The sequence below is a fragment of the Asterias amurensis genome, chromosome 6 (genome assembly GCF_032118995.1).
Source record: "Asterias amurensis chromosome 6, ASM3211899v1".
In the NCBI taxonomy this organism is placed as follows: domain Eukaryota; kingdom Metazoa; phylum Echinodermata; class Asteroidea; order Forcipulatida; family Asteriidae; genus Asterias; species Asterias amurensis.
In genome coordinates, this window is record NC_092653.1 from 16,804,650 (window position 1) to 16,829,653 (window position 25,004).

General features: G+C 39.8%; 2 protein-coding genes across 2 annotated transcripts in view; both read right to left on the minus strand.

Annotated features, from left to right (window-relative positions):
* LOC139938761 (transmembrane protein 116-like) overlaps positions 1 to 6,176 on the minus strand; it is a 45,019-nt gene extending 38,843 nt beyond the window's left edge. Inside the window, exon 1 of the mRNA XM_071934380.1 lies at positions 6,028 to 6,176. The gene's annotated coding sequence lies outside the window, so the exon portion shown is untranslated. The remainder of the gene's footprint in view (positions 1 to 6,027) is intronic.
* Positions 6,177 to 7,288: 1,112 nt separating this feature from the next.
* LOC139938810 (uncharacterized) lies at positions 7,289 to 19,738 on the minus strand. The gene is made up of 11 exons (XM_071934448.1): positions 19,627 to 19,738; positions 18,016 to 18,202; positions 15,840 to 15,977; positions 14,479 to 14,595; positions 13,263 to 13,379; positions 12,049 to 12,189; positions 11,639 to 11,827; positions 11,128 to 11,326; positions 10,316 to 10,593; positions 9,416 to 9,564; positions 7,289 to 8,572 (listed from the first exon to the last, which is right to left on the minus strand). Exons 1-11 carry the CDS (start codon positions 19,735 to 19,737, stop codon positions 8,393 to 8,395), a joined length of 1,806 nt encoding a protein of 601 aa, XP_071790549.1. The 5' UTR covers position 19,738; the 3' UTR covers positions 7,289 to 8,392.
* Between the last annotated feature and the right edge of the window lie 5,266 nt (positions 19,739 to 25,004).

Below are 25,004 nucleotides of genomic sequence, written 5' to 3' on the forward strand. Positions count from 1 at the left end.
ACTGTACACGTTTGGTAATCGTCAAAGACCAGTGTTCTCACTTTGTTTATCCCATTATAAGTATAAAATAACAAGCCTGTGAAAATTTGGGCTCAATCGGTCATCGAAGTTGCGAGAAAATGATGAAAGAAAAAACACCCTTGTTGGACAAATTTGTGTGCTTTCAGATAGAAATAAAAGACTTCTAGCTAGAAGTCTTTTATTATTTTAATGAGAATTTACCTCTTTCTAATAACTATGTTACTTCAGAGGGAGTCGTTTCTCACAATGTTTTATACGATCAACAGCTCTCCAATGCTCGTTGCCAAGTCAGTTTTTGAGTTAATATTTGTTTGGAGTAATTACCAAACATGTACCTTTCCTTTAAGCACTGCACACACATCCTTATCAGCTGTTAACCAAGCTGACAATGAAGCAAACTACAGAAGCCAATTGTATAATTGCAATGGTATCATAAAATAAACAGCTAAGTAGTGTTAAGCCTGTTTCACATGATATCTCAAAATGATAGTCTTTTGCTGGGCACTACACTAAGTAGAGCACTGACAGAGCACCAACAAACTGATAATTAAAGGAACACGTTGCCTTGGATCGGTCGAGTTGGTCTTAGAAAAGCGTTTCAAACCGTTTGTGATCAAATGCATATGGTTAGAAAGATATTTTAAAAGTAAAACACAATGTTCCAACACAAATTTGCCTAGAAATTGCATGGTTTTCCTTTTACTTTGCGAACTAACACGGTCAGCCATTTATGGGAGTCAAAAATTTGACTCCCATAAATGGCCGACTGTGTTAGTCGACGAGGTAAAAGGAAAACCATGCAATTTCGAGTGATACTTGTGTGGATCATTATATTTTACTTTTAAAATATCTCTCTAATCATATGCATTTTATAACGAATGGTTACAAACGCTTTTCAAAGACCAACTCGACCGATCCAAGGCAACGTGTTCCTTTAAACAACAATCCGATCTCACATAATCGAGAGACGTGGGAAACGCGATGTGTGTGATCGTGTGACTGTTTGTCATGAAATCGCATGCAACCTTTGGGCCAGACAACTGGTGCCCAAAATGATGGTCGTTACGTTTTTGGTTCTCGTGTGAAAGGGGTTTAGTTGGGTGATAAGGTTCACTTTATAATGTAGGTCAACACATAACACTAGTTCATTTTCCACAGAGCTGGCAATTTGGCTCTTGGGGTATAGATTGATCACAGTGGGTGTGAAAGAAAGGTGGGGCATAAAGAATGAGACATTTTTTAATTTATATGCCTTCCCTATAGTTTGTGTAGCATGGGAGATTTGTGAACAATGAATGTTTGAGTTAAGACCTAGTACAAAATCTAAGTAATTGAGTGCATCCAGACCATATCAATCAGGGGGAAGGAATTCAATTTATAATGAACAGACAAAGTGTAATAATGACTGACTGCAGTTTACCTCCCCCACTCCCAACAAGATTAATTTTGGTTTTACCCATACATCCGTAATAGCACTGTATACTCCTTTCCTGAATTCTGTGAACAAAATCACAGGCATATTACTCGGGTGAGATTTGAACCCACGATCTTTGCAATTTTAGAGCACTGTCATACCAACTTACTTAGACAACTAGAAAAACTAAAAAACTAAACCCTATACAAACAAGACCCCCCCCCCAAAAAAAAAAAAATGAATTTAAAATAGTTTAAAAATAATACAATTAAGATGCAGCTACTTAGCTTTATGAGAGTACAGCAAGAAAATATTGTACTTTCATTTTTGTACAAACTGCCATTATAAGTATTAGGCCTATACTGTCAATGTAAATAGTTGTGATTTTATAAATCAGTCATTTCTATTATGAAAAAGTCTGAAACTTGGATACAAATTCAAAGGTATGTTGAATGACAAATGAGACAAATGAGCAGGATTTATTTATGCGGTGGAAAAAAATATTGTCTGATTTTCTTCACCAGGTCGACATAAAAAGTCTGAATTCAGCCAAAAGTCTGAAGAATCTCATCCCTGATAAATCCAGGGTGCCTTAAAGGCAGTGGACACTATTGGTAATTACTCAAAATAATTATTCGCATAAAACCTTTCTTGGTGACAAGTAATGGGGAGAGGTTGATGGTATAAAACATTGTGAGAAACCGCTCCCTCTGAAGTGCCATAGTTTTGGAGAAAGAAGTAATTTTCAACGAATTTGATTTCGAGACCTCAAGTTTAGAACTTGAGGTCTCGAAATCAACCATCTAAACGCACACAACTTCATGTGACAAGGGTGTTTTCTTCTTTCATTATTATCTCGCATCTTTGATCACAGGTTTGTTATTTTATGCATATGTTGAGTTACACCAACTGTGAAGGCTAGTCTTTGACAATTACCAATAGTGTCCACTGCCTTTAAAAATGCAAGGCCCTATTGGTTTCGTACACAAAACCCAGATGGCATCTCTACATCAGACAAGCAGCAATGAGGCTCAATGGATTAAGAACAATAACCTTAAAACAGATTCATTTGGCAACTGATTCCAATTTCCCCTTCACATAACTGCACCAGAAGTGGCCAATTATTACAACGTCATTACAAACATTGTTAAAGGTTCCTACGTAAATTACACATGCTGAGTCCTTACTTTGACGTGTACGATCACCAGGCCAGGAATTACCTGGAATTGCATCTTCTAATGTAGAGGGAACTGTTTGTCATTGTCCATGGGAATAATTTGAAAGGACACCAACATGCCATTACCATTTGATATCTCTCGGATAAAAACTAAACAAGGCCTTTCTCAGGGGTCATTTACCGAGAATGACCCTTCATTTAAAAACTCTTTTTCTGTTCATTACCATTAGGGAATTTCTATTTTTGTTTGATCACTGCTTTTAAAAAGCACTTTAAACAAAAACTTTTGATGTGTGTACCTTAACGCTTAGTTTACAAAGCATACACTTTAAAATGTTGACTCAAATTGGTCATTCAAGTGGCAAGAGAATAATAGAAGAGAAAACGTACTGGTAATTGTAACACAAATTTGTGTGCTTTCAGATTCCTAAAAAAAGCTTCAGGCCAAGAAATCTTAATATTTTAGTGAACAATTTTCAAAAAAATGTAGTTAACGAAAAAAAAACCAGCAGATCAGACCTGGTTCAAGATCCTGTAGGCTACACTTTACTCTTACTTTTGAGATGGTGGGCGGTGCCGGGGTGGGCCTGCCCAGGACTTACATATTTTAACCAGTACTCTGAGCAAAATGCATTACCGGTGTGGCAGTTTCAACTTTCCGCTGTGTTCAGTTTTCCGAATGACCAAATATGGTAGCATTACGTCATGCGATGCCTGCGCACAGCAAGCGAAAGTAGTCCATTTTTAGTGCCGTATTGAGTCATCCGTTACCCTCCGGTAACTGTCATGGCGGTGTCCCTGAGTCGAGTACAACTAGTGGCAAACGCGTGGATCGTATGAGTTGTTTTATATGCAAGCTGAGTGTGACCTGCCTAAAGTTGTACCCATGAATACATGTAAAGAGTGGGGCAAGAGATTATGTTAGTACACAGAAAAGAATCGTAATATAAACAATTTAGAGTCACTGCTGAGAGAACTACAGTACTCGCCAGGGTACGCGCGCGGCGGTATCTGACAGGTCACGCGGAAAACTGAACACGCCGGAAAGCTAAAACCGTTCGAACAACGTGATGATATGTCCGACTACGTCACCCGGAAAACTGAACACGGCGGAAGACTGAAACCGCCACACCGGTACCGCCCGGCACAGATTTCAAAATATAGTTCACTGTGCATTGATCTGAGACACAGCTAATGTATTATAAGGAGTATCAAATGCCACAGAGAATGAACACAGCCAAAAGACCATTTAACTAATTGCACGGCCCCATACAGTTTTGAAACCTGGCCCCACTTCAGCAATAATGGCCCCTTAATTAAACATAATAATTTTGTTGATCCGCTTGGAAAAAAAAACGATTTGTAGCTACAACCCTGCCAATTAACCTTTCTGGATAATATGTTTGCGGTCTCACAGACAGTGAGACAATACGCCTACAGTAACACAATGCATACAATAGGATGCGCTGTGCTGTAAACATGTTTTGAACCCCAGGATAAAAGGTCACGCTGGGTACCCGTTCCGTGCGTCATACCCGAAGGAAACGGGGAGCCATAGAAATTTCATCTAAATGATGTGGCTTCCTTTTCAGTTGCTCAATGCTTTCTCAAGAGTCATGTCTGTAATGTGGGGTTAGACTGGAATGATAGGAGGTCGATTAATGTAGTTTACAAACACAGGAAGTTGCACTCAGCCCATCAAGGTTACTTACAGAGACATGTGGCTGCATCGTGAAGTTAATTACGATTAGGAAAAAAAATCCTAAATGGACTACTATATATCATTAGATTAGTATTAAAGTAAATAATAGCCTCGCTGAAACTGCTCTTAAAAGTGTCAAAAAGACTGAGATAACAGTTTTAAAAAAGAACAAATCTAAGTACCTAGTCCTAAAAACAAAACAGAAAATTCAATTGCACACTAGGACCAGTGTTGTACAACCAATTTCAGTGGTGGGCTCTGAAACCCAATATAGTTCACCGGGGCAAGGGGTTCAACAAAATTATTCATGTAAAGACATCTTGGATATGGGGCATCATTGCTGAAGTTCAATCTGGGGAAATCAGTGCTGGCTGGGCAGCACAGTGTATTTTTCTCAGAGTGCTGGGCGAAATTTCTGGGCAGGCCTGCCCGGCACCGCCCGGCACCACCCACCATCCTTGCTATAGTGCAACACTATAAAAAAGGTGATCTCACAGTTGACTGTCAATTTACTATATTTACGTATTCACTATGCGTAACATCGCAGGACACGGTGCCCCCGTACACTATCCGCATGCGGAGGCCGTCAGGCCGACAGCCTTGTAGGGTCTGTGTTGAAGCCACTGACCTCATTACTATAATAAGCGAAGAGTTCCCACGGTCAGCTCATTACCATAATGCCCGCGAAAGACGAGACATGTCTACATCATCACACACCACCACCACAGACGCTCAGCGAGCATGACAGGCGTGCGTGATTGGACGTCAAAATGAATAATTCATTTGCCTCACATCCTGTGTTGTCTGATAGGTCTGACGAACGATATACATATTCATGAGCTGCATACTAGCATATCCGAGAGCCCCCCCAATTTTTTCCACTAGTGGAATTTTTTCAATACAACACATTAAACCCGGAAGATACAGACCCGACAAGGCTGTCAGCCTGACGGCCTGCGCATGCGGTTAGTGGTACGAGTGCGATGACTTGTGTGAACAGTATTCGTACGATCTGACAGTGTGTATACAGGTGGGTCATGCGGTGTGATCGCACGCACCACTAATAGGGTATACGGGTGGGTTTACAGCGGCGTCTTTTCGGAGCGAATAATGCGACTGCCTTGAGCAAGGCTAGGTTACGCCCCACTCAGATTCAAATTCTCAACCTGGGAAATTTTTTACTCTTTCGCTCGAAGATCTGGTAAGTTTTTGTCCTTTTTCCTCAAAATATTTCCTCAATGGTGTACTTTTGACTTTTGATTAGACATTGAGGATCGAGTTTGTGTTCCTAGAATTTGTGTCATGATTTTCAAAAGTAGTAAAAATGGAGCAAATCTGCTGACTAGCTCTGTCGAAATTGTACGTAACCCTCCGGCTGCGCCATCGGCAGGAGGGTTACGTTATCGCAACTACACTACAGTGGTTAGTTGTACTGGGCAAATACTACTTTAATGGATTTAGTATACACTCAAGCTCCATTCACCCTCAATGGCCATGGTCAAAGACGGTGATTGTTTTAAAAACACCACATATCTATATCACATCAGACTATCAAAGGCAGTCATGACACACACATCAACAGCTAGCTAGAGTAGCACTGTCCTAACTATAACTAAGCACTCAAAGCAGTGGGCACACCGACACTCCCGTTGCTCACTCTGTGTCAGTGAAAATTACTATAAATTAAATGACTATATATATTGCTATACTTACCTACACACCACTATTTTCCAAACGTGAGCAGAGTTTACGGATCCGAGTTTACATTCATACTTCAGTAAAACAATAGCATTTTTGGATATCAATCCACACTGCGTAACTGTTTCTAAACTACTGCCAAAAAACTTTGCACTAGACACAAGACATTGCATGCATTACTTTATTGTGTGCATGCAAAAACCACACAAACTTTTTCCCAGGTACATTTCAAGTGAGGGCGCCGTTCAAAAGAATCAAGAAACTTTTTAAAAAAAAAGAGGGCGCTGTTATAGTTTCTTATGTGTTCCTCCTTTCCCAAGAGAGATTGCCATTTTTCGGCAATGTTCATCAACCCGATAGTACCATTACAAAGCAAGAAGTAAAACTTTTTATCTCTTGGGTACAAGCTTGAGTGTAAATCAAAAAATTGTTCAACCTTTAGTTTATGTCTTTTGTTCTGTAAAGGCAAGCCGCTACAAGCTACCTGGCTTAATTTGGGCCTTGCCTCCGCCACGCGCTTCCCGCTAGTGGCTAGTGGATTCTTTCTGTCTTTATACATGTATGCATTATAATGTCCTTCTGTAATACTGTTAAAATACAATGTGGAAGAAATGTAAATTGAATTGTGAACTGTGAATCGAATTGTGAACCTCTTAAAATGGATAACACCCTCCATGAATACTTCAAAAGACACACATTAGGTATACCAGAATTAACTTTTAATTTTTATTTTAGACACGCCCAGGAGAGGGAACGTTGTTATAAAATACGTAAACGTGGCAGTGAACAGAGCCTACTCCTAGTTACTCGTCCTAAACCTAAATGTCCAGATATTTGCAACTAAAGTCAAAACGAAGGGACTGGACACGTTTGGTAATAATTGTCACTGAAAGACCAGTAGACCCTAATCTTACTTGGTGTATCCCAAAATATGCATAACTATCCTGTGAAAATTTGGGGCTCAATTGGTCAATTGGTCATTGGTCATTGGTCATTGCAAAAGAATAATGACAGAAGGCTTCAGTTGAAGTATCTTATTATTTCAGTGAGAAATAACCTCGTTCTCAAATATTTAGACTTGTGGACAAGTCGTTTATGGTCCCACGCGGTGAGATAGTCGAGTTGCAGCGGTGCTCTCCGCGCGAACTGCTGGTTGCGCGACTACTGCGCGCTGCGCGTGGGACCATAAACGACTTGTCCACAAGTCTATGTTACTTCATAGGGAGTCGTTTCTCACAATGTTTTTTTGTATTATCAACTCAACATTGTTCGTCACCAACGTAATTTTTTCCCTAATTGCTTTTTAAGTATTTACCAGTAGTGTCCAGTGCCTGTCTTGAGATATATACATATATTTTCTTAAACTCTTTACCTTTTTATGCCCTACGTTATTTACATGTCCTGAACTGGAGTGTATTTTTGATGATTGGCAAAACTTTAGACTTCCAGAGAACCTTGCATTGTAAACGCTATTAAATCACCAACTCAGCATGTCAAAAATAATAATATGTTCTCACCCTAACAATTCAGAAATTTACATTAAATAAACTTTCCACGGTCAGATAAATAGAGAATTATCACATGGGTTGAACCCGCAAGTCTACTATTCATTCTTATTGTAGGAACTATTAAAGAAAAAAAAATTACAACAAAAACAAACACCCAAACATTTCCCACTCCCACAAAGGGAAACAATTCGGGAAAGACATTATTTTGGTATTTCGGTCCCCAAAAAACATTTAAAGTTGAACCTGTTCCCCTCGCAATAATGGTGAAATGAACGAATATAGTTCGAGGGAACAAAATAAATTTATTTTGGATGAACAAAATCCTATTATTTTTTGAGAAAGTTAAGCATTTGATTCTAAAACTAATATGCCTTAAAGGCAGTGGACACTATTGGTAATTGTCAAAGACTAGCCTTCACAGTTGGTGTATCTCAACATATGCATAAAACAACAAACCTGTGAAAATTTGAGCTCAATCGGTCATCGAAGTTGCGAGATAATAATGAAAGAAAAAACACCCTTGTCCCACGAAGTTGTGTGCGTTTATTTCGATGGTTGATTTCGAGACCTCAAGTTCTAAATCTGAGGTCTCGAAATCAAATTCGTGGAAAATTACTTTTTTCTCGAAAACTATGGCACTTCAGAGGGAGCCGTTTCTCACAACGTTTTATACCATCAACCTCTCCCCATTGCTCGTCACCAAGAAAGGTTTTATGCTATTAAATAATTATTTTGAGTAATTACCAATAGTGTCCACGGCCTTTAATAATTATTATACAATGTGTATATATACATGTTTGCGAATTTTGACCGGAATTTTGCAAACTTTACCAAAAACATTGGGCAAAAAAATAAATGAAAAGTTTATGCGATTAGTTGTTAGCCATGGTCTCCTGGATCCACCGAACATATGGAGCAATTCGGGTGTAGACCCCTGGGCGGTTCACTCCGGCACATGATACACCCCAACTCGTCGCCCCAACTAGGTAATACCGAGCCACTCCAGCAGGGGAGTCGGTCGCTGTGCAAGCTAATGGCCCACCAGAATCACCCTATTGGTGAAAAGGAAACAAGAAAGAAGACAAGAATATGTATATTATTTGGTGTGTATCTACTTGCCAGGTAGAGTTTGTTCTTTGAGAACTGTCTTGCTTTATTCTACTGCCGGCCGCGGAGTAGATAATTGGAGGTTCGGGATACCTCACCATGCAATGCCTCAAATCCTATAAGACAAGAATAAGATACAAAACTACAGCGCTGATTTCACTATGGCTAGACTATTATCACCCAGCCAACTGACAAATTCTTGATTTTGTGTAGTTCATAATTTTATTTTACAAATTATATTTTATAAGATATCGCCCAATTTACAAAGCAGGACGGCCATATTAAGGTGAGGGACTTGCACCATCTGGGGCACATTGCCACGGGGCTGAAACAAGGTTACCCCCACCCACCCTTTACATTCCATAATGATGTAGGCATGTAATGGGTATCATCCACTTGGAGTCTGTCTGGCGGAGCAGAATGCACCACCTTCATAACTTTTTACCGAGCAATAATGGTATAAAGTGCCTTGCTCAAAAGCACAAATGTCATGATCGAGAATTTGAACCCACACTGTGCTGCCGACAACACCACAGCTTTGGTTTGATGAACTACCGCTTGGCCACGACGTAATCATATACGTTAAAGACAAAGTATTGTTTTGGGATTCGTTCGATTGTATTATTCCTTTATATAAATGTATAGAATACACACAAACAAACTAATAATGTGAAAATTTCATTTTTAAAGGTGGTAGATTTTTCAGATATAGCTGAAAATTCGGAGCAAAATGTCCACGTAATCTGAAGTGCGTCACGTCAAGAAACATTTTGTTCAAAAGCATTTACCTGACATGAGTCGACCCCACCTTCTAAGTACCCAGCACACTGCATTGAAGGCAACACCATGTCGCCATAGACTTCATCTTTTGAGCATTCATCGTGCGGTATGAGAGGCACGTTAGCTTCTTGCAGCGTACTGGCGGTGAAGCCTTGGTCTACAAAACCAGCAAAACATTTGGTTGATTGTACCATAAAGCAAACAACAACATCATTAGAGATCACCTAATATCACAATGCAACGGACGGCCACTTTAGGGCTACATTTTAACTGATTTGGGCTGTCAACGCAAATCATCACCAGGGGGACGTAGCCACTCACTCCCGGGCTGAAACTTACCCCCACTTCACAGTCCGTAAGAGTGTAGGCATGGGTATCATTCACACAGGAGGCTGGCTGATATGTCAGAATGTTGACTAAACATGTTTAAATATTATTGCCCAAGCAAGTTATTGAGTCGCCAACACTGGGTTCCTTCAGCAACGGGCTAAGTGATGTCACCCATTATTCAGCTAATCACTTAATGGTGTTTGAAGCTTTGCATGGTGTGGAGAATAAGAGTAACTAATATAAATATGAATAGTAAACTTGCGGGTACAGCAACCGAACCGGCTCTTTTCAGAACCACCACTCATTCAAAAAAGATTTTACTAATGGTTGTACCCGCAAGTTTACTATTCATATTTATATTTATAGTTATGTTAAAAATAGTGTGTTAACCCTTAATATAACCCATTGTAGCGTTGATGCTACTCCTTTGTTATAGCCCCTATCCTGGCTATAAATATAAAATAGAGATCTAGTTGAATTTTTCTGTTCAGAAGTACAATTCGGGTTCCCGCCTTATTTTGAATTTTATCTCATAAACTGCATGAAGGGGAAAATATTTTAAAAGGTTTCACACTCACAAGCCGTATGTCCCCATCCAGTGATGAAACAATTGGACTCGTTCCCGAAGCTCTTGATCCCCGGTCCTTCCTCGTCCCCGGATGGCGGAAGGCACACAAGGTTCACGGTCCTTGTTAACTGCGCGGGTTCGCTCAGCACCAGCACGGCCAGATCGTTCTCAGAGGTGCCGCTATTGTAGTCGTCATGGAGAATGATACTGGTGACGTCAAACTCTGTACCTCCTGCATGCTGCTGATGGCGACCCAGGACGACCTTCCAGTCTAAAGGGTTGCTCGTCCTGAGGTTGGGTGAAAGGTGGTAGGGGGAGGACATCTTTAAAACATCGCAAAATAATGATGCCCAACTTGTATTTAAACCTTTGTCACACAAATTGAAACCAAAATTAAACTTTCACTGGTTAGTTTTATCTAGGCATTGTATGAGATTTAAAACTAAAAAACGGTTCCCAAACAGAAGGTATAATTTGCCTTGAAGAGTAGGCATACTAAAAATTAATTTAATTTCTGAATCTGAATCTGACTCTGAATCTAAACCTGAACTATTATAGTCAGCAAAGCAAGCATACAATTGGAAACATCACCCCAACTGTTGTTGTAGAGAAGACCTTGAAAAAAGTTCATGCCGGCTTAAGACGTAGGAGGAAAGGGAAAACCACGCAGTCAGAGGGACTGAAAAACCCAATCCCCGTGCAAGGCTCCGGTCCGGGCTCAAACCGGGGCCCACAGAGGTAAAAGGCAGGGACAGAAACAACTGAGTAAACCCGCTGTTAATATTTAGAGCTTTGAAACAATTTGAAAAAAATGAAACCAACCCAAGGAAGCAGTGAGCCGCTGACACCACAAACCTCCAGTCAACCAAAGATCCTCCGCAAGCAAATTGGAATTCCCCGTCACCATCCCGAACACGGAGCTGTGCCTGCCAGGGCCACTCCCCGGGATCGGCCGCCTCACCACCCACGATCCGAGCCGCTGAAAAGGAACCCATCGTGGTGTGAGTGCCGCATCCAGAAGCTGAAAAAAAACCAAGATAAAAAGTGCTTGTTTTGGGGTCCAACATTTCATGCTGTATACATGTACTGTGTATTTGCGACATCGCAAATATTTGCAAAGATATTTGCAAAGATATTTGCGACATCGCAAATATTTCCAAAGATATTTGCGATGTGCGATGTCCCTGCAGGGCCACCATAACTGTGCATTACACGGTCACCTTATTACACATGTTGATGAAAAGCAAGCTGTCTTTATCCTTGCGGATAGACAGGGGACCAGTTTAGGGTCCGGTGAACTTGACCGCCGCTCTGATCTGTCATTAGTACTCACTTGCAAGTGATGGACAGTTCTGCAGCGGGCACATCTTGTACTGGACATCGGAGTTAAACGCCCCGTCATAACCTTTATCACAGTTCCCGCTTCCGCACGGGCAGGAACGCGTGCGATGTCTCCGCTCTGCGTAGCAGATATTCGGTGTGCATTGGGTCCACGCATCCCAAGGAGACCACTCACAGGATACTAAAAAATATATATATATTTATATCAATTAATAAACCACAAGGAAAACTGACTAATTGATGAGCAAGAGGATGTTTGCCTCATTTTCTTGTCAGATTTGTTTTTAGGGGCAAACTTCCAAGTAATTATTCGCACTTTTTTTGTTGTAGAACAAAATGAAAAAGCTGCATCCATTTGCTACTTATGTATCTGTTTATTCGTTAATGAACACTTGTGCAAACCTGGAGTAGTCGGTGCAGTTGTAGTTGTGGTGACTTCTGTTTGAGTTGTGGTAGGCACAGTAGTTGTCTGCGGAGCGCCCTCAATCTCTGCGCTGTCAGTACTTCCACCGTCATAGATCCCGTCGTACTCGCCGTTAGTGCCTAATGGGACAAGGGAAGAAGACCATTAAAACATTGGTGCAGGTGTTGTAGGCCCTTTTCGAAACCACCGCTCCGGCCACAGATTCGTCTCAGGCTAGCCTGGCCCCGCGGTTGTTTTGACAATTGCACGTGCTTTGCGTACGTGCTCAGGGCTTCAGACGAGAAGTCGAACCGAAAACCGAAGCCGTGGTTTCGAAAAGGATCACATGGAAATCTACCCTCCGGACCTGCCCAAAAATGGGAAACTTAGCATGAGTTGAAAGAGGATGATTCACAAGAGGGCGATACAACAAGAAGGAGTTTGTACAAAGTTCGCCGTATGGGGGAACGGAATCTCCGGAGGACAGAATCTCGTACCAAGGGCATGGGACAAACAGCTTTTTAGCAGAAAAAACTGCTGACAAATTTCTTTGTTAAGCACAAAAAGAGTGGTGCACCAGACGCAGCAATGCTAACTTTATGTAATGGTGGCTGGTCCTGTGTTGACTAAGCAACATTTTCCTGTGTTTAGCAGGTTTGTGCTCCACAAACTAATATTTACAAACTAAAAAACTCCACAAACTAAAAAACTATGAAATAGTACATACATTGTAAATGTATGTACTATTTCATTGGTAGTGGTAAATCTTGTAAAAAAAATTTAAAAAAGCAAAGATGACCGATGACCTTTGACCTCATGTCAAGGACCCTAAAGGTCAATAGAAAAAAATTGCAACATCATTTTTTTAAGACTCATAAGAATGCATTTACAATGGTCTCCATAAATTAAAATGAAATTTCAACAGGATCCGAAATATGTACATTGGCCCCCCTACTATCAGGGAAGCTGAACGTGGGATTAGTATACCTTTTAAAACAGTCTAGATTAAAGGATGGAGGGAAACATGCACCACACAAGGAGTTCCAAGCATGCAAAGGTTAAACTGAAAAGGTCCAGTCGGAAGAAATTGCCTGTTTGAAATTCAGCCTTGAAACGAATAGCTTTGTGAAAAAATCTTGAAACTTTGTTTTACTTTGAAAAAGAAGTCAATTAAATTCCAAACAAAAAGAAAATCATTGTTTCTTTTTTTTACAATATAATTCATCACTCCGATCCAGGCAGTCAACGTAACCATCGCATGCCCAGTCACGTGGTATACATCTTCCATTGGTCTTGCAGGCAAACTCGTACTCAGAGTCACATTGGCCACCTGAAATATGAAAACAACTTCTATAAACAATCTTGTACAAAAATGTGTCAACTAGTTTTGGAGTTTCAGCTTTGGTTGGTGGATGGGTAAAGCCCATCATACTCTTCTTGTACAGAGAGGTTTGTGGTAACACCATGTGAACACCTGCTTTAAATGCAGTGGACACTTGTGGTAATTACTTAAAATATTTATCATCATAAAACCTTTCTTGATTACGAGTAATGGGAAGAGATGGGTGGTATAAAACATTGTGAGAAACAGCTCCCTCTGAAGTGACGTAGTTTTTTGAGAAAGAAGTTATTTTCCACGAATTTGATCTTGAGACCTCAAGTTTAAAACTTGAGGTCTCGAATCAAGCATCAGAAAGCACACAACTTTGTGTGACAAGGGTGTTTTTCTTTCATTATTATCTCGCAAATTCGACGACTGCTGATTGAGCTCAAATTTTCACAGGTTTGTTATTTTATGCATATGTCGAGATACACCAACTGTGAAAACTAGTCTTTGACAATTACCAATAGTGTCCACTGTCTTTAAGTAGTGTTGGTTCTGAAAAGACTTAACTTTTCGATCAGTATGCTTTTCAGAACCAACACTACTTAAAAATAAATTTTCACAAGTTATCGCAATTTCTCTTAGCTATACTTCCACCGAGCAAAGTTTTAAATCCTAACTTTTCCTCATCATGAGCTTGCTGGTTTTCTCTCTTTTTTTCCTCTTTAGTTCTTTTATTTTCAAGCAAAACTTGGGTCGTGCATTTTAAGCAAAAATAAAAGCTCTGCAAGAAAGTTAACTTCTGTAGATGTTTTGCACATGACGTCATTGACCGCCATTTTGTATGACAAACAACGTGGAAAGTGCACGCGTGCACGCGCTGCACACGACTCTCGGCCAATGATAGCATTGCACGCGTGCACATTCATTACCGACACTGGTGGCCAAAGCGAGATGCAAAATATTCGACTATTTTTAGGACCACTTTGGTTCCACGTGCTTTAAACGCGCAAAGGAAACAAAGTCGCTGGACTATGTTCGAAAACGCGCGAGATTTGTAAGATCTAAAGAAAAGTCATTCCAAAACCCCCCAAAATCTACTTACACTGTACGAAATTTTCGTCACTTTCGTCTCCGCAGTCATTATACCCGTCGCACCGATGCCAACCAAGAATGCAACCATCGTTATCACATTCAAACTCATGAGAGTGACAATGGCTACCTGTAGAGAGAAAGGTAAAACAATCAGCGATAGTTAACGAGAAAATTCAGATGACAGACCAAATAAAATAAAATACCAATTGAATGTCCCCGCCTGCATCCTGTTTTGGGGCCGCATTTTTTCCCCCCAATTTTTTGTCAAAAAAAGAAAAGAATAAAAAAGTGAATTCCTACCAGCAAATCTCTTTAGTGTAATAATCCGACCCTGTTAACACGGGTCCACATGCAATAAATATATAATATATAAAATCAGTTTGCGGTGGGTTAAAACTGGAGAATTTGGGGCCTGTTTGAAAATTAAGCGGCCATCTTGGAAAAAAACCCATTATAATAAATAAAAAGGCCCTCATCCTCTTCTTTTTTGAAAAATCCGGGCCCCGGTATTTCTTGTTAGTTGCCGTTCCCTTAAGAGAAAAGCATACCTTTGTTTTTTGGAACCGTTCGATTGTTTTCAAAATATTAATGTTCGACTTGTTTTTCAAAAATAACTGTGAAATTTCCATTTCAAAAGGTGGTCGCGTTTTCGAGATATCGCCAAAAATCCGAATCGAATAATGTCCACGAAGAATAACTCAAGCCCGGTTCATACTTCCTGCGAATGCGAATGCGAAGCGAATGTTGACGTCACAAATTCGCAACGAATAATTCGCAGCAGTTCAACTTTGCTCAACTCACTTGCGAATATCGCTGCGAAAGGAGGGTTATGACATCAAGTTTACGTCAAATTCGCTTCGCATTCGCATTCGCAGGAAGTATGAACCGGGCTTTACTAGGTCTCGAGACCGGTCTTGGTGGGGGAGACCGCATCACTTTTTAGGGTCTCGGTCTTGGTGTTGTCTTGTGTGTGCCGGTCTTGACTATAGCACTGCTCATAAGAATACACAATCTTGAGAAGCGTCTCTGCAGTAACGTTTTCAGATTCAAGTTTTTTGTTCATAAAAACTGAACTCTTTTATTAACACAACAACTTTACTTCGAAGTGAAATCCACATTCATGAAAGGTGAAACGCAGGGTCAGAAACCCCTGCCAACCTGCCTGCCACTAATATGCCTATACACTGGAACTCGTCGGACACGATCTGAGAAGCGTTACTGTAGCAATGCTTTTCAGATTCAAGTTTTTTGTTCATAAAAACTGATAGCTTTTAACATAAGCACTTTACTTCGAATTGAAATCCACATTCATGAAAGGTGAAACGCAGGGTCAGAAACCACCGAGCCAACTTGACTGCCACTCATACTTACACTGGAACTCGTCAGACCCATCCCCGCAGTCATTGAAGCCATCGCAACGCCATGATTTACTGATGCACTGATGGGACACCGTACAGGTAAAGAACCGGTAACTGGGACATTTGGCTTCCAACTGACTGCTTGAAATCGCTGTTAAAAAAAAATATTTATTGATATATTTTATTTATTTCAAGACCTTTAAACAGGATGTCAACAAACCTGTGAACATTTTGGCTCAATTGGTCATCGAATTTGCAACAGAATAATACAGGAAAAACATCATTGTTGAATTTGTTTGTGTGCTTTCAGAAGCATAATAAAAAGGGTTCAGCTGAAATATTTTATTATTTGAGTTAAAATTTACATGTACCTCTTTTTTCAAAATCTACGTTTTTCAGAGGGAGCCGTTTCTCATAATGTTTTATACTAACTATCAACGGCTCTCCATTGCTGTGAGTCGACCATCGAAGCCCAGCGTGCAATCAGCAAGTTGTTTTGTTATCAGTGGGGTGCCTGGATGTGTGTCGTTTTAACACACTCTGTTTTGATATCAAAATTGACATTGCATCTGGCAAAATTGTTGTAGCTCTGTTTTGGTGGCAGAGTCCTTTTTATTGGCCAAAAAAGATGAACCCGACCTACATTAAGACCTTGCGATCCCACAGGCAATCTCCTGTGAGAAAGAAGACATTGGATGACTGGTTTTGTTGCAAAAAAGGGCAAGCATTGAGGTGTGTTTTTACCATTGCATTCCTCCATCTCCATTGTACCTCCTTTGCGTTAGTGAAATGTATGGCTTCTTTATTATAGGTTTCTGTTTGTGGAATATAATAGATGGAATTTTGCATGGGGATAAAAAATATTAATTTTGGTTTTACCCACATACACCGATGTATATACTTTCCCGAGCTCTGTAAAAAAAGCCACAGGCATGTTACTCGAATGGGATTTGAACCCATTTCTAGAGCAGTGTCACCAACTGTTTATGGGGTACCTCTGTACTGAGGAGAGGGATGTGCTGAAAGAGGGGTGGATTTCACAAAGGTAGTCCTAACTTAGGACTAGTCCTATAGGCAATGCTAAGAGATAGGACCAGTCCTAAGTTAGGATGAGTTACTGGTCCTAACTTAGGACCAGTCCTATCTCGTAGCATTGCCTAGGACTAGTCCTAAGTTAGGACTACCTTTGTGAAATCCACCCGGGGCACCTTTTGTAATTGTCAAAAAGACCATTAATCTCACTTGGTGTATCTCAACATATGCATTAACAAGTCGGTTGAAACTTTTGCTTAACTTGTTATCGAAGCTGCAAGAGAATATTGAAAGAAAAAGGTTTAAACGCCATGTTGCACAAATTGGTGTGCTTTTAGCATGCCTGAAACAGGCTTCAGCCTTAATGCCTTTCTTAGAATTCAAATTCAGTGAAAAAATACCACTTTCTCAAGAACTACGTTACTTCAGAGGGAGTCGGTGCTCACAATGTTTTAGCTCTCCTTTGCTCGTTACTAATGAAGTTTTCATATTGAGTATTTTACCGAACGTGTCCAGCCGTCGATTTCACCAAACTCTTCCTAACCTAGGATTAATCTAAGGACTTAGGACGGGTTCAGTTCCGTATCCAAATACGTAGGACGAATTGTACCCATCCTTAGTTAGGACGGGTTACCCGTCCTAACTCGAGTTAGGATTAATCCCAGCGTTTCGTGAAATCAGCCGCAGTGCCTTATGGGAACATTTTTTGGGGCGGACTCTGCCTCACATCGGCTTCATATAGACCTTCTATCATGGTGCGGCCGTCTTGGTTTTTCTCTCCCATTCAGATCAATGTAACCCAAACCGAGGCTGGAATGAACAATAGTCTGGTTCCTTTTTGTACAATGAGTATTATCATTCACTACTGTTATTTGATACAAGGAACATGACCAAGATGGAGGCAGCATGATAAAGGTCTACTGCAGGTGTCATAGGCCCCTTTTTCGAAACCACCGCTTCAGCTCCAGATTTGTCTGCGTGCTCAGGGCTTCAGACGAGAGCGCGGAGCCTGAAGCCGAACCAAATGGGATCATGACTATGATGGTGGTGGCATGTTAAAGGTCTACAGAAATTTGGCATGCTTTTTGCAGTTTTTCATAGCATATATAGGATTGGGGTTAGGGCTTATAGCACTAATAAGGCGCGTTTATACTCACGGTTAGAACGGGCATCTGGATTCACGTCCCCGTGTGAACGGGCGTGGCTTGACCTGGCCTTGTGCGAACTGGCGTATTCTTTCCTTACCCGCTGGAACCTGGCACTGCTTATTTTAGACCCGTGGAAACGCTCAGTGCCCCGTCCTCCCCTGCCGCTGAATGACCTGCCCATCGTGCGAGTGACAGTCTTTAATGATCAGGATTTTTTTAACCAAAGGAAGAGGGGAACAAATTAATACAGTGAGGTTATATAACATTGTTGTGTTGTATTTTACGTATAGTATAGGATTACAAATTCCTTCAGCTGTACTCTAACTCGTTTACGGGTTATCCTGTGATTGATTCGCTTTACCTAGCTTTCCGCCTTTGTTCGTTCAGGGCAGTTGGTTCTCCAGCGTGATGCCATCAACATTTCCTACACCTTCCATATGTCATTTTCGTAACTCTTGTACAATATGCAGTTTTGTTAATAAAACCTCTGGACACAGAATTGATTGTTGAATCAACTTGTTTTCTTTCGTTCGTCCACAAATATATTACATACACGATCATTTTCGTGTAGGCCCTACGTACAAGATAAGTTAGTGCACGTACACGATAAAATTGAATTTTTAATTAATAATTATTATTTCGTTTTATTAATTATTTGTTGTCAATCGTATTTGACAAAACTATATCAAATAACAAAATGAATGTTTTACCTGGAAAACGAATGTTTCTTTTCGCTAAACAAATTCTTTGAAGACCACTCTTGACCCATAAACCCCATTTACCAGGAGCTCCTAAATATGCAAAAGCAGTTTTGCGAAATCCAAACAAATTACACAATGGACCCTTAAAGTTCTGAGCAGACGATACTCACTTCAGGGAACCACCCATCGCTTCCACCTTAAAGGCATTGGGCACGTTTGGTTATTGTCGAAGACCAATATTCTCACTTGGTGTAGGCCTATCCCGACATATGCCTAAAATAACAAACCTGTGAAAATTTGGGCACAATTGGTCATCGAATTTGCAAGAGAAAAATGAAAGAAAAAAACACCCTTTGCTTTACTTTGTGTGTTTTCAGAAGCATAGAATAAGGCTTCAGCTGAATTAGTTTATTATTAATTGAGTGAGAATTTACCTTTTTCTCATAAACTACAATACTTCAGAGGGAGCTGTTTCTCACAATACTATCAACAGCTCCCCATTGCTTGTTACCAAGTAAGTATTGCATGCTAACAATTATTTTGAGTAATTACCAATAGTGTCCAGGGGTGGATTTTACAAAGAGTTAGGACTAGTCTTATCTCGAGTTAGGACCAGTTACTCGTCCTAACTTAGGACTATCCATGCAATTTGTATATCTCCTAAGACTAGTCCTAAGTAAGGACTAGTCCTAACTCTTTGTGAAATCGACCCCGAGCCTTTAAGAAAACCTCCGTGTTCTTCACATGGCAAGCATGCTCTCACACTATTCACTCCAGAGAACCACCTATCGCTTCCACTCACCTCAAAACGAAACTGTCTGGATGACAGATAAATTTCTATTTACAGGAAAACAGATGATTTGATTATGATGTTAATAGAAATCGAATCCATAACTGAAACCGAAACCTTTACCTTTACCTTTTGGAACCATTTCCGGCGTGTAAACCTCCTCGCAGCAATTCCATTGACTAAACTCAGCAACGTCACGCAGGCAATTGTTGCTAAAATCAAGTTACATCGAAGCTCCATAATATGACTTTATTTTGGCGGCAATTTCTGCAGACGATTTCACGAAACGCTAGGATCAATTCTATCTCTAGTTAGGACGAATAACTCGTCCAAACTTGGGTGGATTCAATGCGTCTTGACGTCTGCATATGAATATGGAACCCGTCCTAAGTCCTAAGATAAATCCTAATTTAGTAAGAGTTTGGTGAAATCGACGGCATGGGCTTTCAAGTAGGCCTACCTCATTATTCCCAAAGAGAATCTGTGTTGTCCGTGTGAAGTTTACTCACGCTCAAAATGGAGACATGGATTTGGACTTCACGGCATGATGTGCAGTACAATAATAGTGGTTACTAATTAAAGAATTGTCTTTTAATTACCATTCTACTATTTGTCAACAACAATGACACAATGACCTTGTTGCTGCCCTACTTTCCAAAACAAAGGAACCCATATAACGAGAAATTGAGAACCACTTTAATTAAGCACGTGTTTTACTATTGCGGAATAATCCCCACAATGGCCGATTTTAACAAGGCTGTTGTTCCAAGCACATGTCATATTATGCGAGGTATCCGCGTTTTTGATGAGGGTTTCGGTTCGACAAAGAGCAAAGATGTGTACGTGTACATGGTGGTCACAGACCAACATGTACTTAAAGTATATGTTGTTTATTTCTACTCGTAATTACTATGAATATTAATTCACCTTCATAATACGTAAAGGTATGGACACGATAAGATTTTCACTTGGTGTATCTCAACATATGCATAAAATAACAAACCTGTGAAAATTTGGACTCAATTGGTCATCGAAGTTGCAAGAAAATAATGACAGAAAAAAACATCAGTGTTGTATTACTTTGTATGTTTCAAGGTGCACAATAAAAGGCTTCAGCTGAAGTTTTTTATTGTTTGAATGAGAAATTACATATTTTTCAAAAACAGCATTACACATCCGAGGGAGTCGTTTCTCACAATGTTCTATATCAAAAGCTCTCCGTTGCCGTTAACAAGTAATTTTTTTATGGTAACAATTATTTTGAGTAATTACCAATAGTGTCCAGTGTCTTTAAAATGGTATACGTTTAGTAACTCTTTAATAAAATTAATGGCAATACATTGGATAGAAGCCCACATCAGCTTTTGATACAGTATACAACATTTTGAGAAACAAGTTTTCACTTCGAGGTAATGTGGTTGTGTGAAAAGACATAAGTTTGCAAGCCCCAAATCTGAATATGAGAATCGTTACTGCGGTAACTCTTCCCAGATCGTGTATTCCTATAAGGGGTTATTATTCCTGCATAGACAACATTACACGGCAATATCTAAAAAATGCGACTATATGAACTGACCTTTTCTCATGTTAGTTTTGTACATCTACAATTATAGGATTAAAAAACCAAACGGTTTCAAAAACCGAATGTATAACTTTGCCCTTAACACGACGACAACGTGTTGTGGTCAAAGAGCACATCAATAGGGATTCCCCGTGTCCCAACCCGCAGATTGAATTAGTATTCGGTGAAAGGCTTTGTCCAGATTCAATGCCTTTTCTTTTTTTAGAAGTTCGGGGAAAAAGTTATTTGGCTCACTGTCAAATATTAGCTCACTTTATTTAGGCGTTGAACTTGTACCAGTTTAAATGTCAGGTTTAGCAGGCATTGATAATGATATACAACTGTATGGACTTGAAACTTTGCATGGTGGAAGTAGGCGAGGTTTGCGGTATACCCGTGTAAATACTGATCGAAAGTGCATATACTTGTCGAAACGTTTAGTTTTCAACCACCGGTTCTTTCCAGAACCAATAATGTTTTTAATAGATTTACATATGGTGCTCGCAAACCCCACCTATAATTGAAATAGACAACTGCGATCATTGGAGGTTGTGGTTTAGTGCCTTTTTATTTAATACTAATTTCAGAGTATGCCGGGCAGTTACAGGTTGAATGGCTTCTGAGTAGCACCTGGTCTTTGCCCAAGACGTTAGTGCTCGATATTAGTGTAGTATGCTCAGTTGTAAATCGCTTAAGCGCGCCCCCTTTAACTGGAACCCAATATCGAACACCAACGTCTTGGGCAAAGACTAAGTAGTACCCCGAGCAATTTTTATATACTATTCATTGACAAAATAGGGGTGTTTTATGATATCTGGAACAGACTTCGAACTTGAAAAAGTTTATTGACCTCACAAACAATGACTTTTTTCCAATAACATGCCAAACAACTAGGACACAGTTCGCGAAGGACAAATATTTACTTTGATTTTTTTGTGCGGCAACTCTCAATGCTAACACCCTTATAACATTGTACTCATGTCTTCGTGTGGTGAAGATATATGTTGCTGGTTTCTATTGGTGTTTAGCGTGTCGAGTTTGGCTGAACTGAACACTGAGCTATCATAGGCTTCACTCGAAATGTAACATGCTAGTCCAGTGCCAGCACGTTTGCTTAAAAGCACAGGATACCTTTGGTAATTTTGAAAGACCAGTATTCTCACTTAGTGGATCTCAAAATATGCATAAAGTGAACATTTGAACTCAATTAGTCGTTGAAGTTGCGAGATAATAATGGAAGAAAAAACCCCACCCTTGTCGCACATTATGTTGTGTGCTTTCAAATGCTTGAATTCGAGACCTCAGCTATTACTGTGTGCAAGAACACGTACAGTTGACTTCTAGCATGTTCCCATACATTATTAGACAACACATTACTTGGTCTTTGTGCCCTTGGGTTAAACAAAAATTCTTGATGCTGTAAAAGATCTAACTTTACCCATGAGCAGGGTGGATATGTGCGCATTACAAGTCTTATTATTAGTATTATTATTATTAACTTTAAATGTCAAGAACCTTGTATATTTAGTTTATTATTTTACCCATGTCTGACTTGACTTAAAGGCATTGGACACTATTGGTAATTACTTAAAATAATTGTTAGCATAAACAATTACATGGTAATGAGTAATGGAGAGCTGGGCCAACGTTCATGGAGCCGTTTAGCACACAAATTTGCTTAGCATGAAAATTCTTCCTTGATAAAAACAGGATTTGCAGCAAAATTTCCATTTTTGGCACATTGCTTGTTACTGGTTTTCAGCTGTTGTTTGCTCATACTGAACATCATGTAGAAATATGGTTGGTAATCTTGTTTTATCGAGGTAGAAATTTCATTCTAAGCAGTGCTTAGCAGCTCTATGAAATTCGGCCCTGTTGATAGCATAAAACATTGTGAGAAACAGCTCCCTCTGAAGTAACGTATATTTCTTGAGAAAGAAGTAATTTCTCACTCAAATAATATCTGAATTTGATTTCGAGACCTCAGAACTTCTTCAATTGCTATCTTGCAAGTTCGACGACCACTGAGCTCAAATTTTCGCAGGTTTGTTATTTTGTGCATGTGTTGAGATACAACAAGTAAGAAGACTGGTGTCCAGCATGCATGGTGTCCATCAGTGTCTTTAAAGGAAGTATTTGACATTGACTTTTAAGTTTATACATATACCCAGCTGGCAACATTAGCCACAATATACTTACTCTATTCATTGGGGATTAAAGACACTTGACACTATTGGAAATTGTCAAAGACTATAGTCTTCACAGTTGGTGTGTCTCAACATATGCATTCCAAACCTGTGAAAATTTGAGTTTCGGTCGTCGAAATTGCGAGATATTAAAGAAACACGTTGCCTTGGATCGGACGAGTTGGTCTATAAAAAATGTAGTAACCGTTTTTTATAAAATGCATATGGTTGGAAAGAAGTTGTTAAAGTATAATACAATGATCAACACAAGCATGCCTCGAAATTGCACGGTTTTCCATTTACCTCGTCGACTAACACGGTCAGCCATTTATGGGAGTCCGGTTAAAAATGCTTTTCAAAGACCAACTCGACCGATCCAAGGCAATGTGTTCCTTTAATGAAAGGAAAAGAAGAAAAAAATTGTCGCCCCATGGTCATACGAAGTTGTGTGCGTTCAGATGCTTGATTTCGAGACCTCAAATTTTAAATCTGAGGTCTCGAAATCAAATTATGATTACTTTTTTTCTCGAAAACTATACGTCACTTCAGAGGGAGCTGTTTTTCACAATGTTTTATATTATCAACCTCCCCCATTACTCGTAATCAAGAAAGGTTTTATGATAATAATTATTTTGAGTAATTACCAATAGTGCTCACTCCCTTTAATAATATCATACTTGTGCCTATACCTCCATGCACACATACACTACACCTTTCAATAGTGAAAGAACTTTCACCCCGAGGCCTGTTTTGAGTTTCGTTGACGTCCGCTTTCCTCTAAAAGTAGGACCTCTTTTGCAGCGTACTTTGACCCAGAAGTTGAGTGTTCGTCAGCAGTCAGCCTTGTGCAGCATGGCATTAGTCACTAACCTCGTAAGTCAAATAACTCGACTGTGTCGGTTAATTCTGTAGAGGTATATGAAGCAAACCTGCTCTGGAGATCTTCATTATGCTCATCGCATCAGTGAGTCGGGTGAGTTTCTCAGTGAGCTAGCACCAGTCGTCTAAGCGAAAATAATGACAGAAAAAAACATCAGTGTTGCATTACTTTGTATGTTTCCAGGTGCACAATAAAAGGCTTCAGCTGAAGTTTTTTATTGTTTGAATGAGAAATTACATATTTCTCAAAACAGCATTACACATCCGAGGGAGTCGTTTCTCACAATGTTCTATATCAAAAGCTCTCCGTTGCCGTTAACAAGTAATTTTTTTATGGTAACAATTATTTTGAGTAATTACCAATAGTGTCTAGTGTCTTTAAAATGGTATACGTTTAGTAACTCTTTAATAAAATTAATGGCAATACATTGGATAGAAGCCCACATCAGCTTTTGATACAGTATACAACATTTTGAGAAACAAGTTTTCACTTCGAGGTAATGTGGTTGTGTGAAAAGACATAAGTTTGCAAGCCCCAAATCTGAATATGAGAATCGTTACTGCGGTAACTCTTCCCAGATCGTGTATTCCTATAAGGGGTTATTATTCCTGCATAGACAACATTACACGGCGATATCTAAAAAATGCGACTATATGAACTGACCTTTTCTCATGTTAGTTTTGTACATCTACAATTATAGGATTAAAAAACCAAACGGTTTCAAAAACCGAATGTATAACTTTGCCTTTAACACGACGACAACGTGTTGGGGTCAAAGGGCACACCAATAGGGATTCCCCGTGTCCCAACCCGCAGATTGAATTAGTATTCGGTGAAAGGCTTTGTCCAGATTCAATGCCTTTTCTTTTTTTAGAAGTTT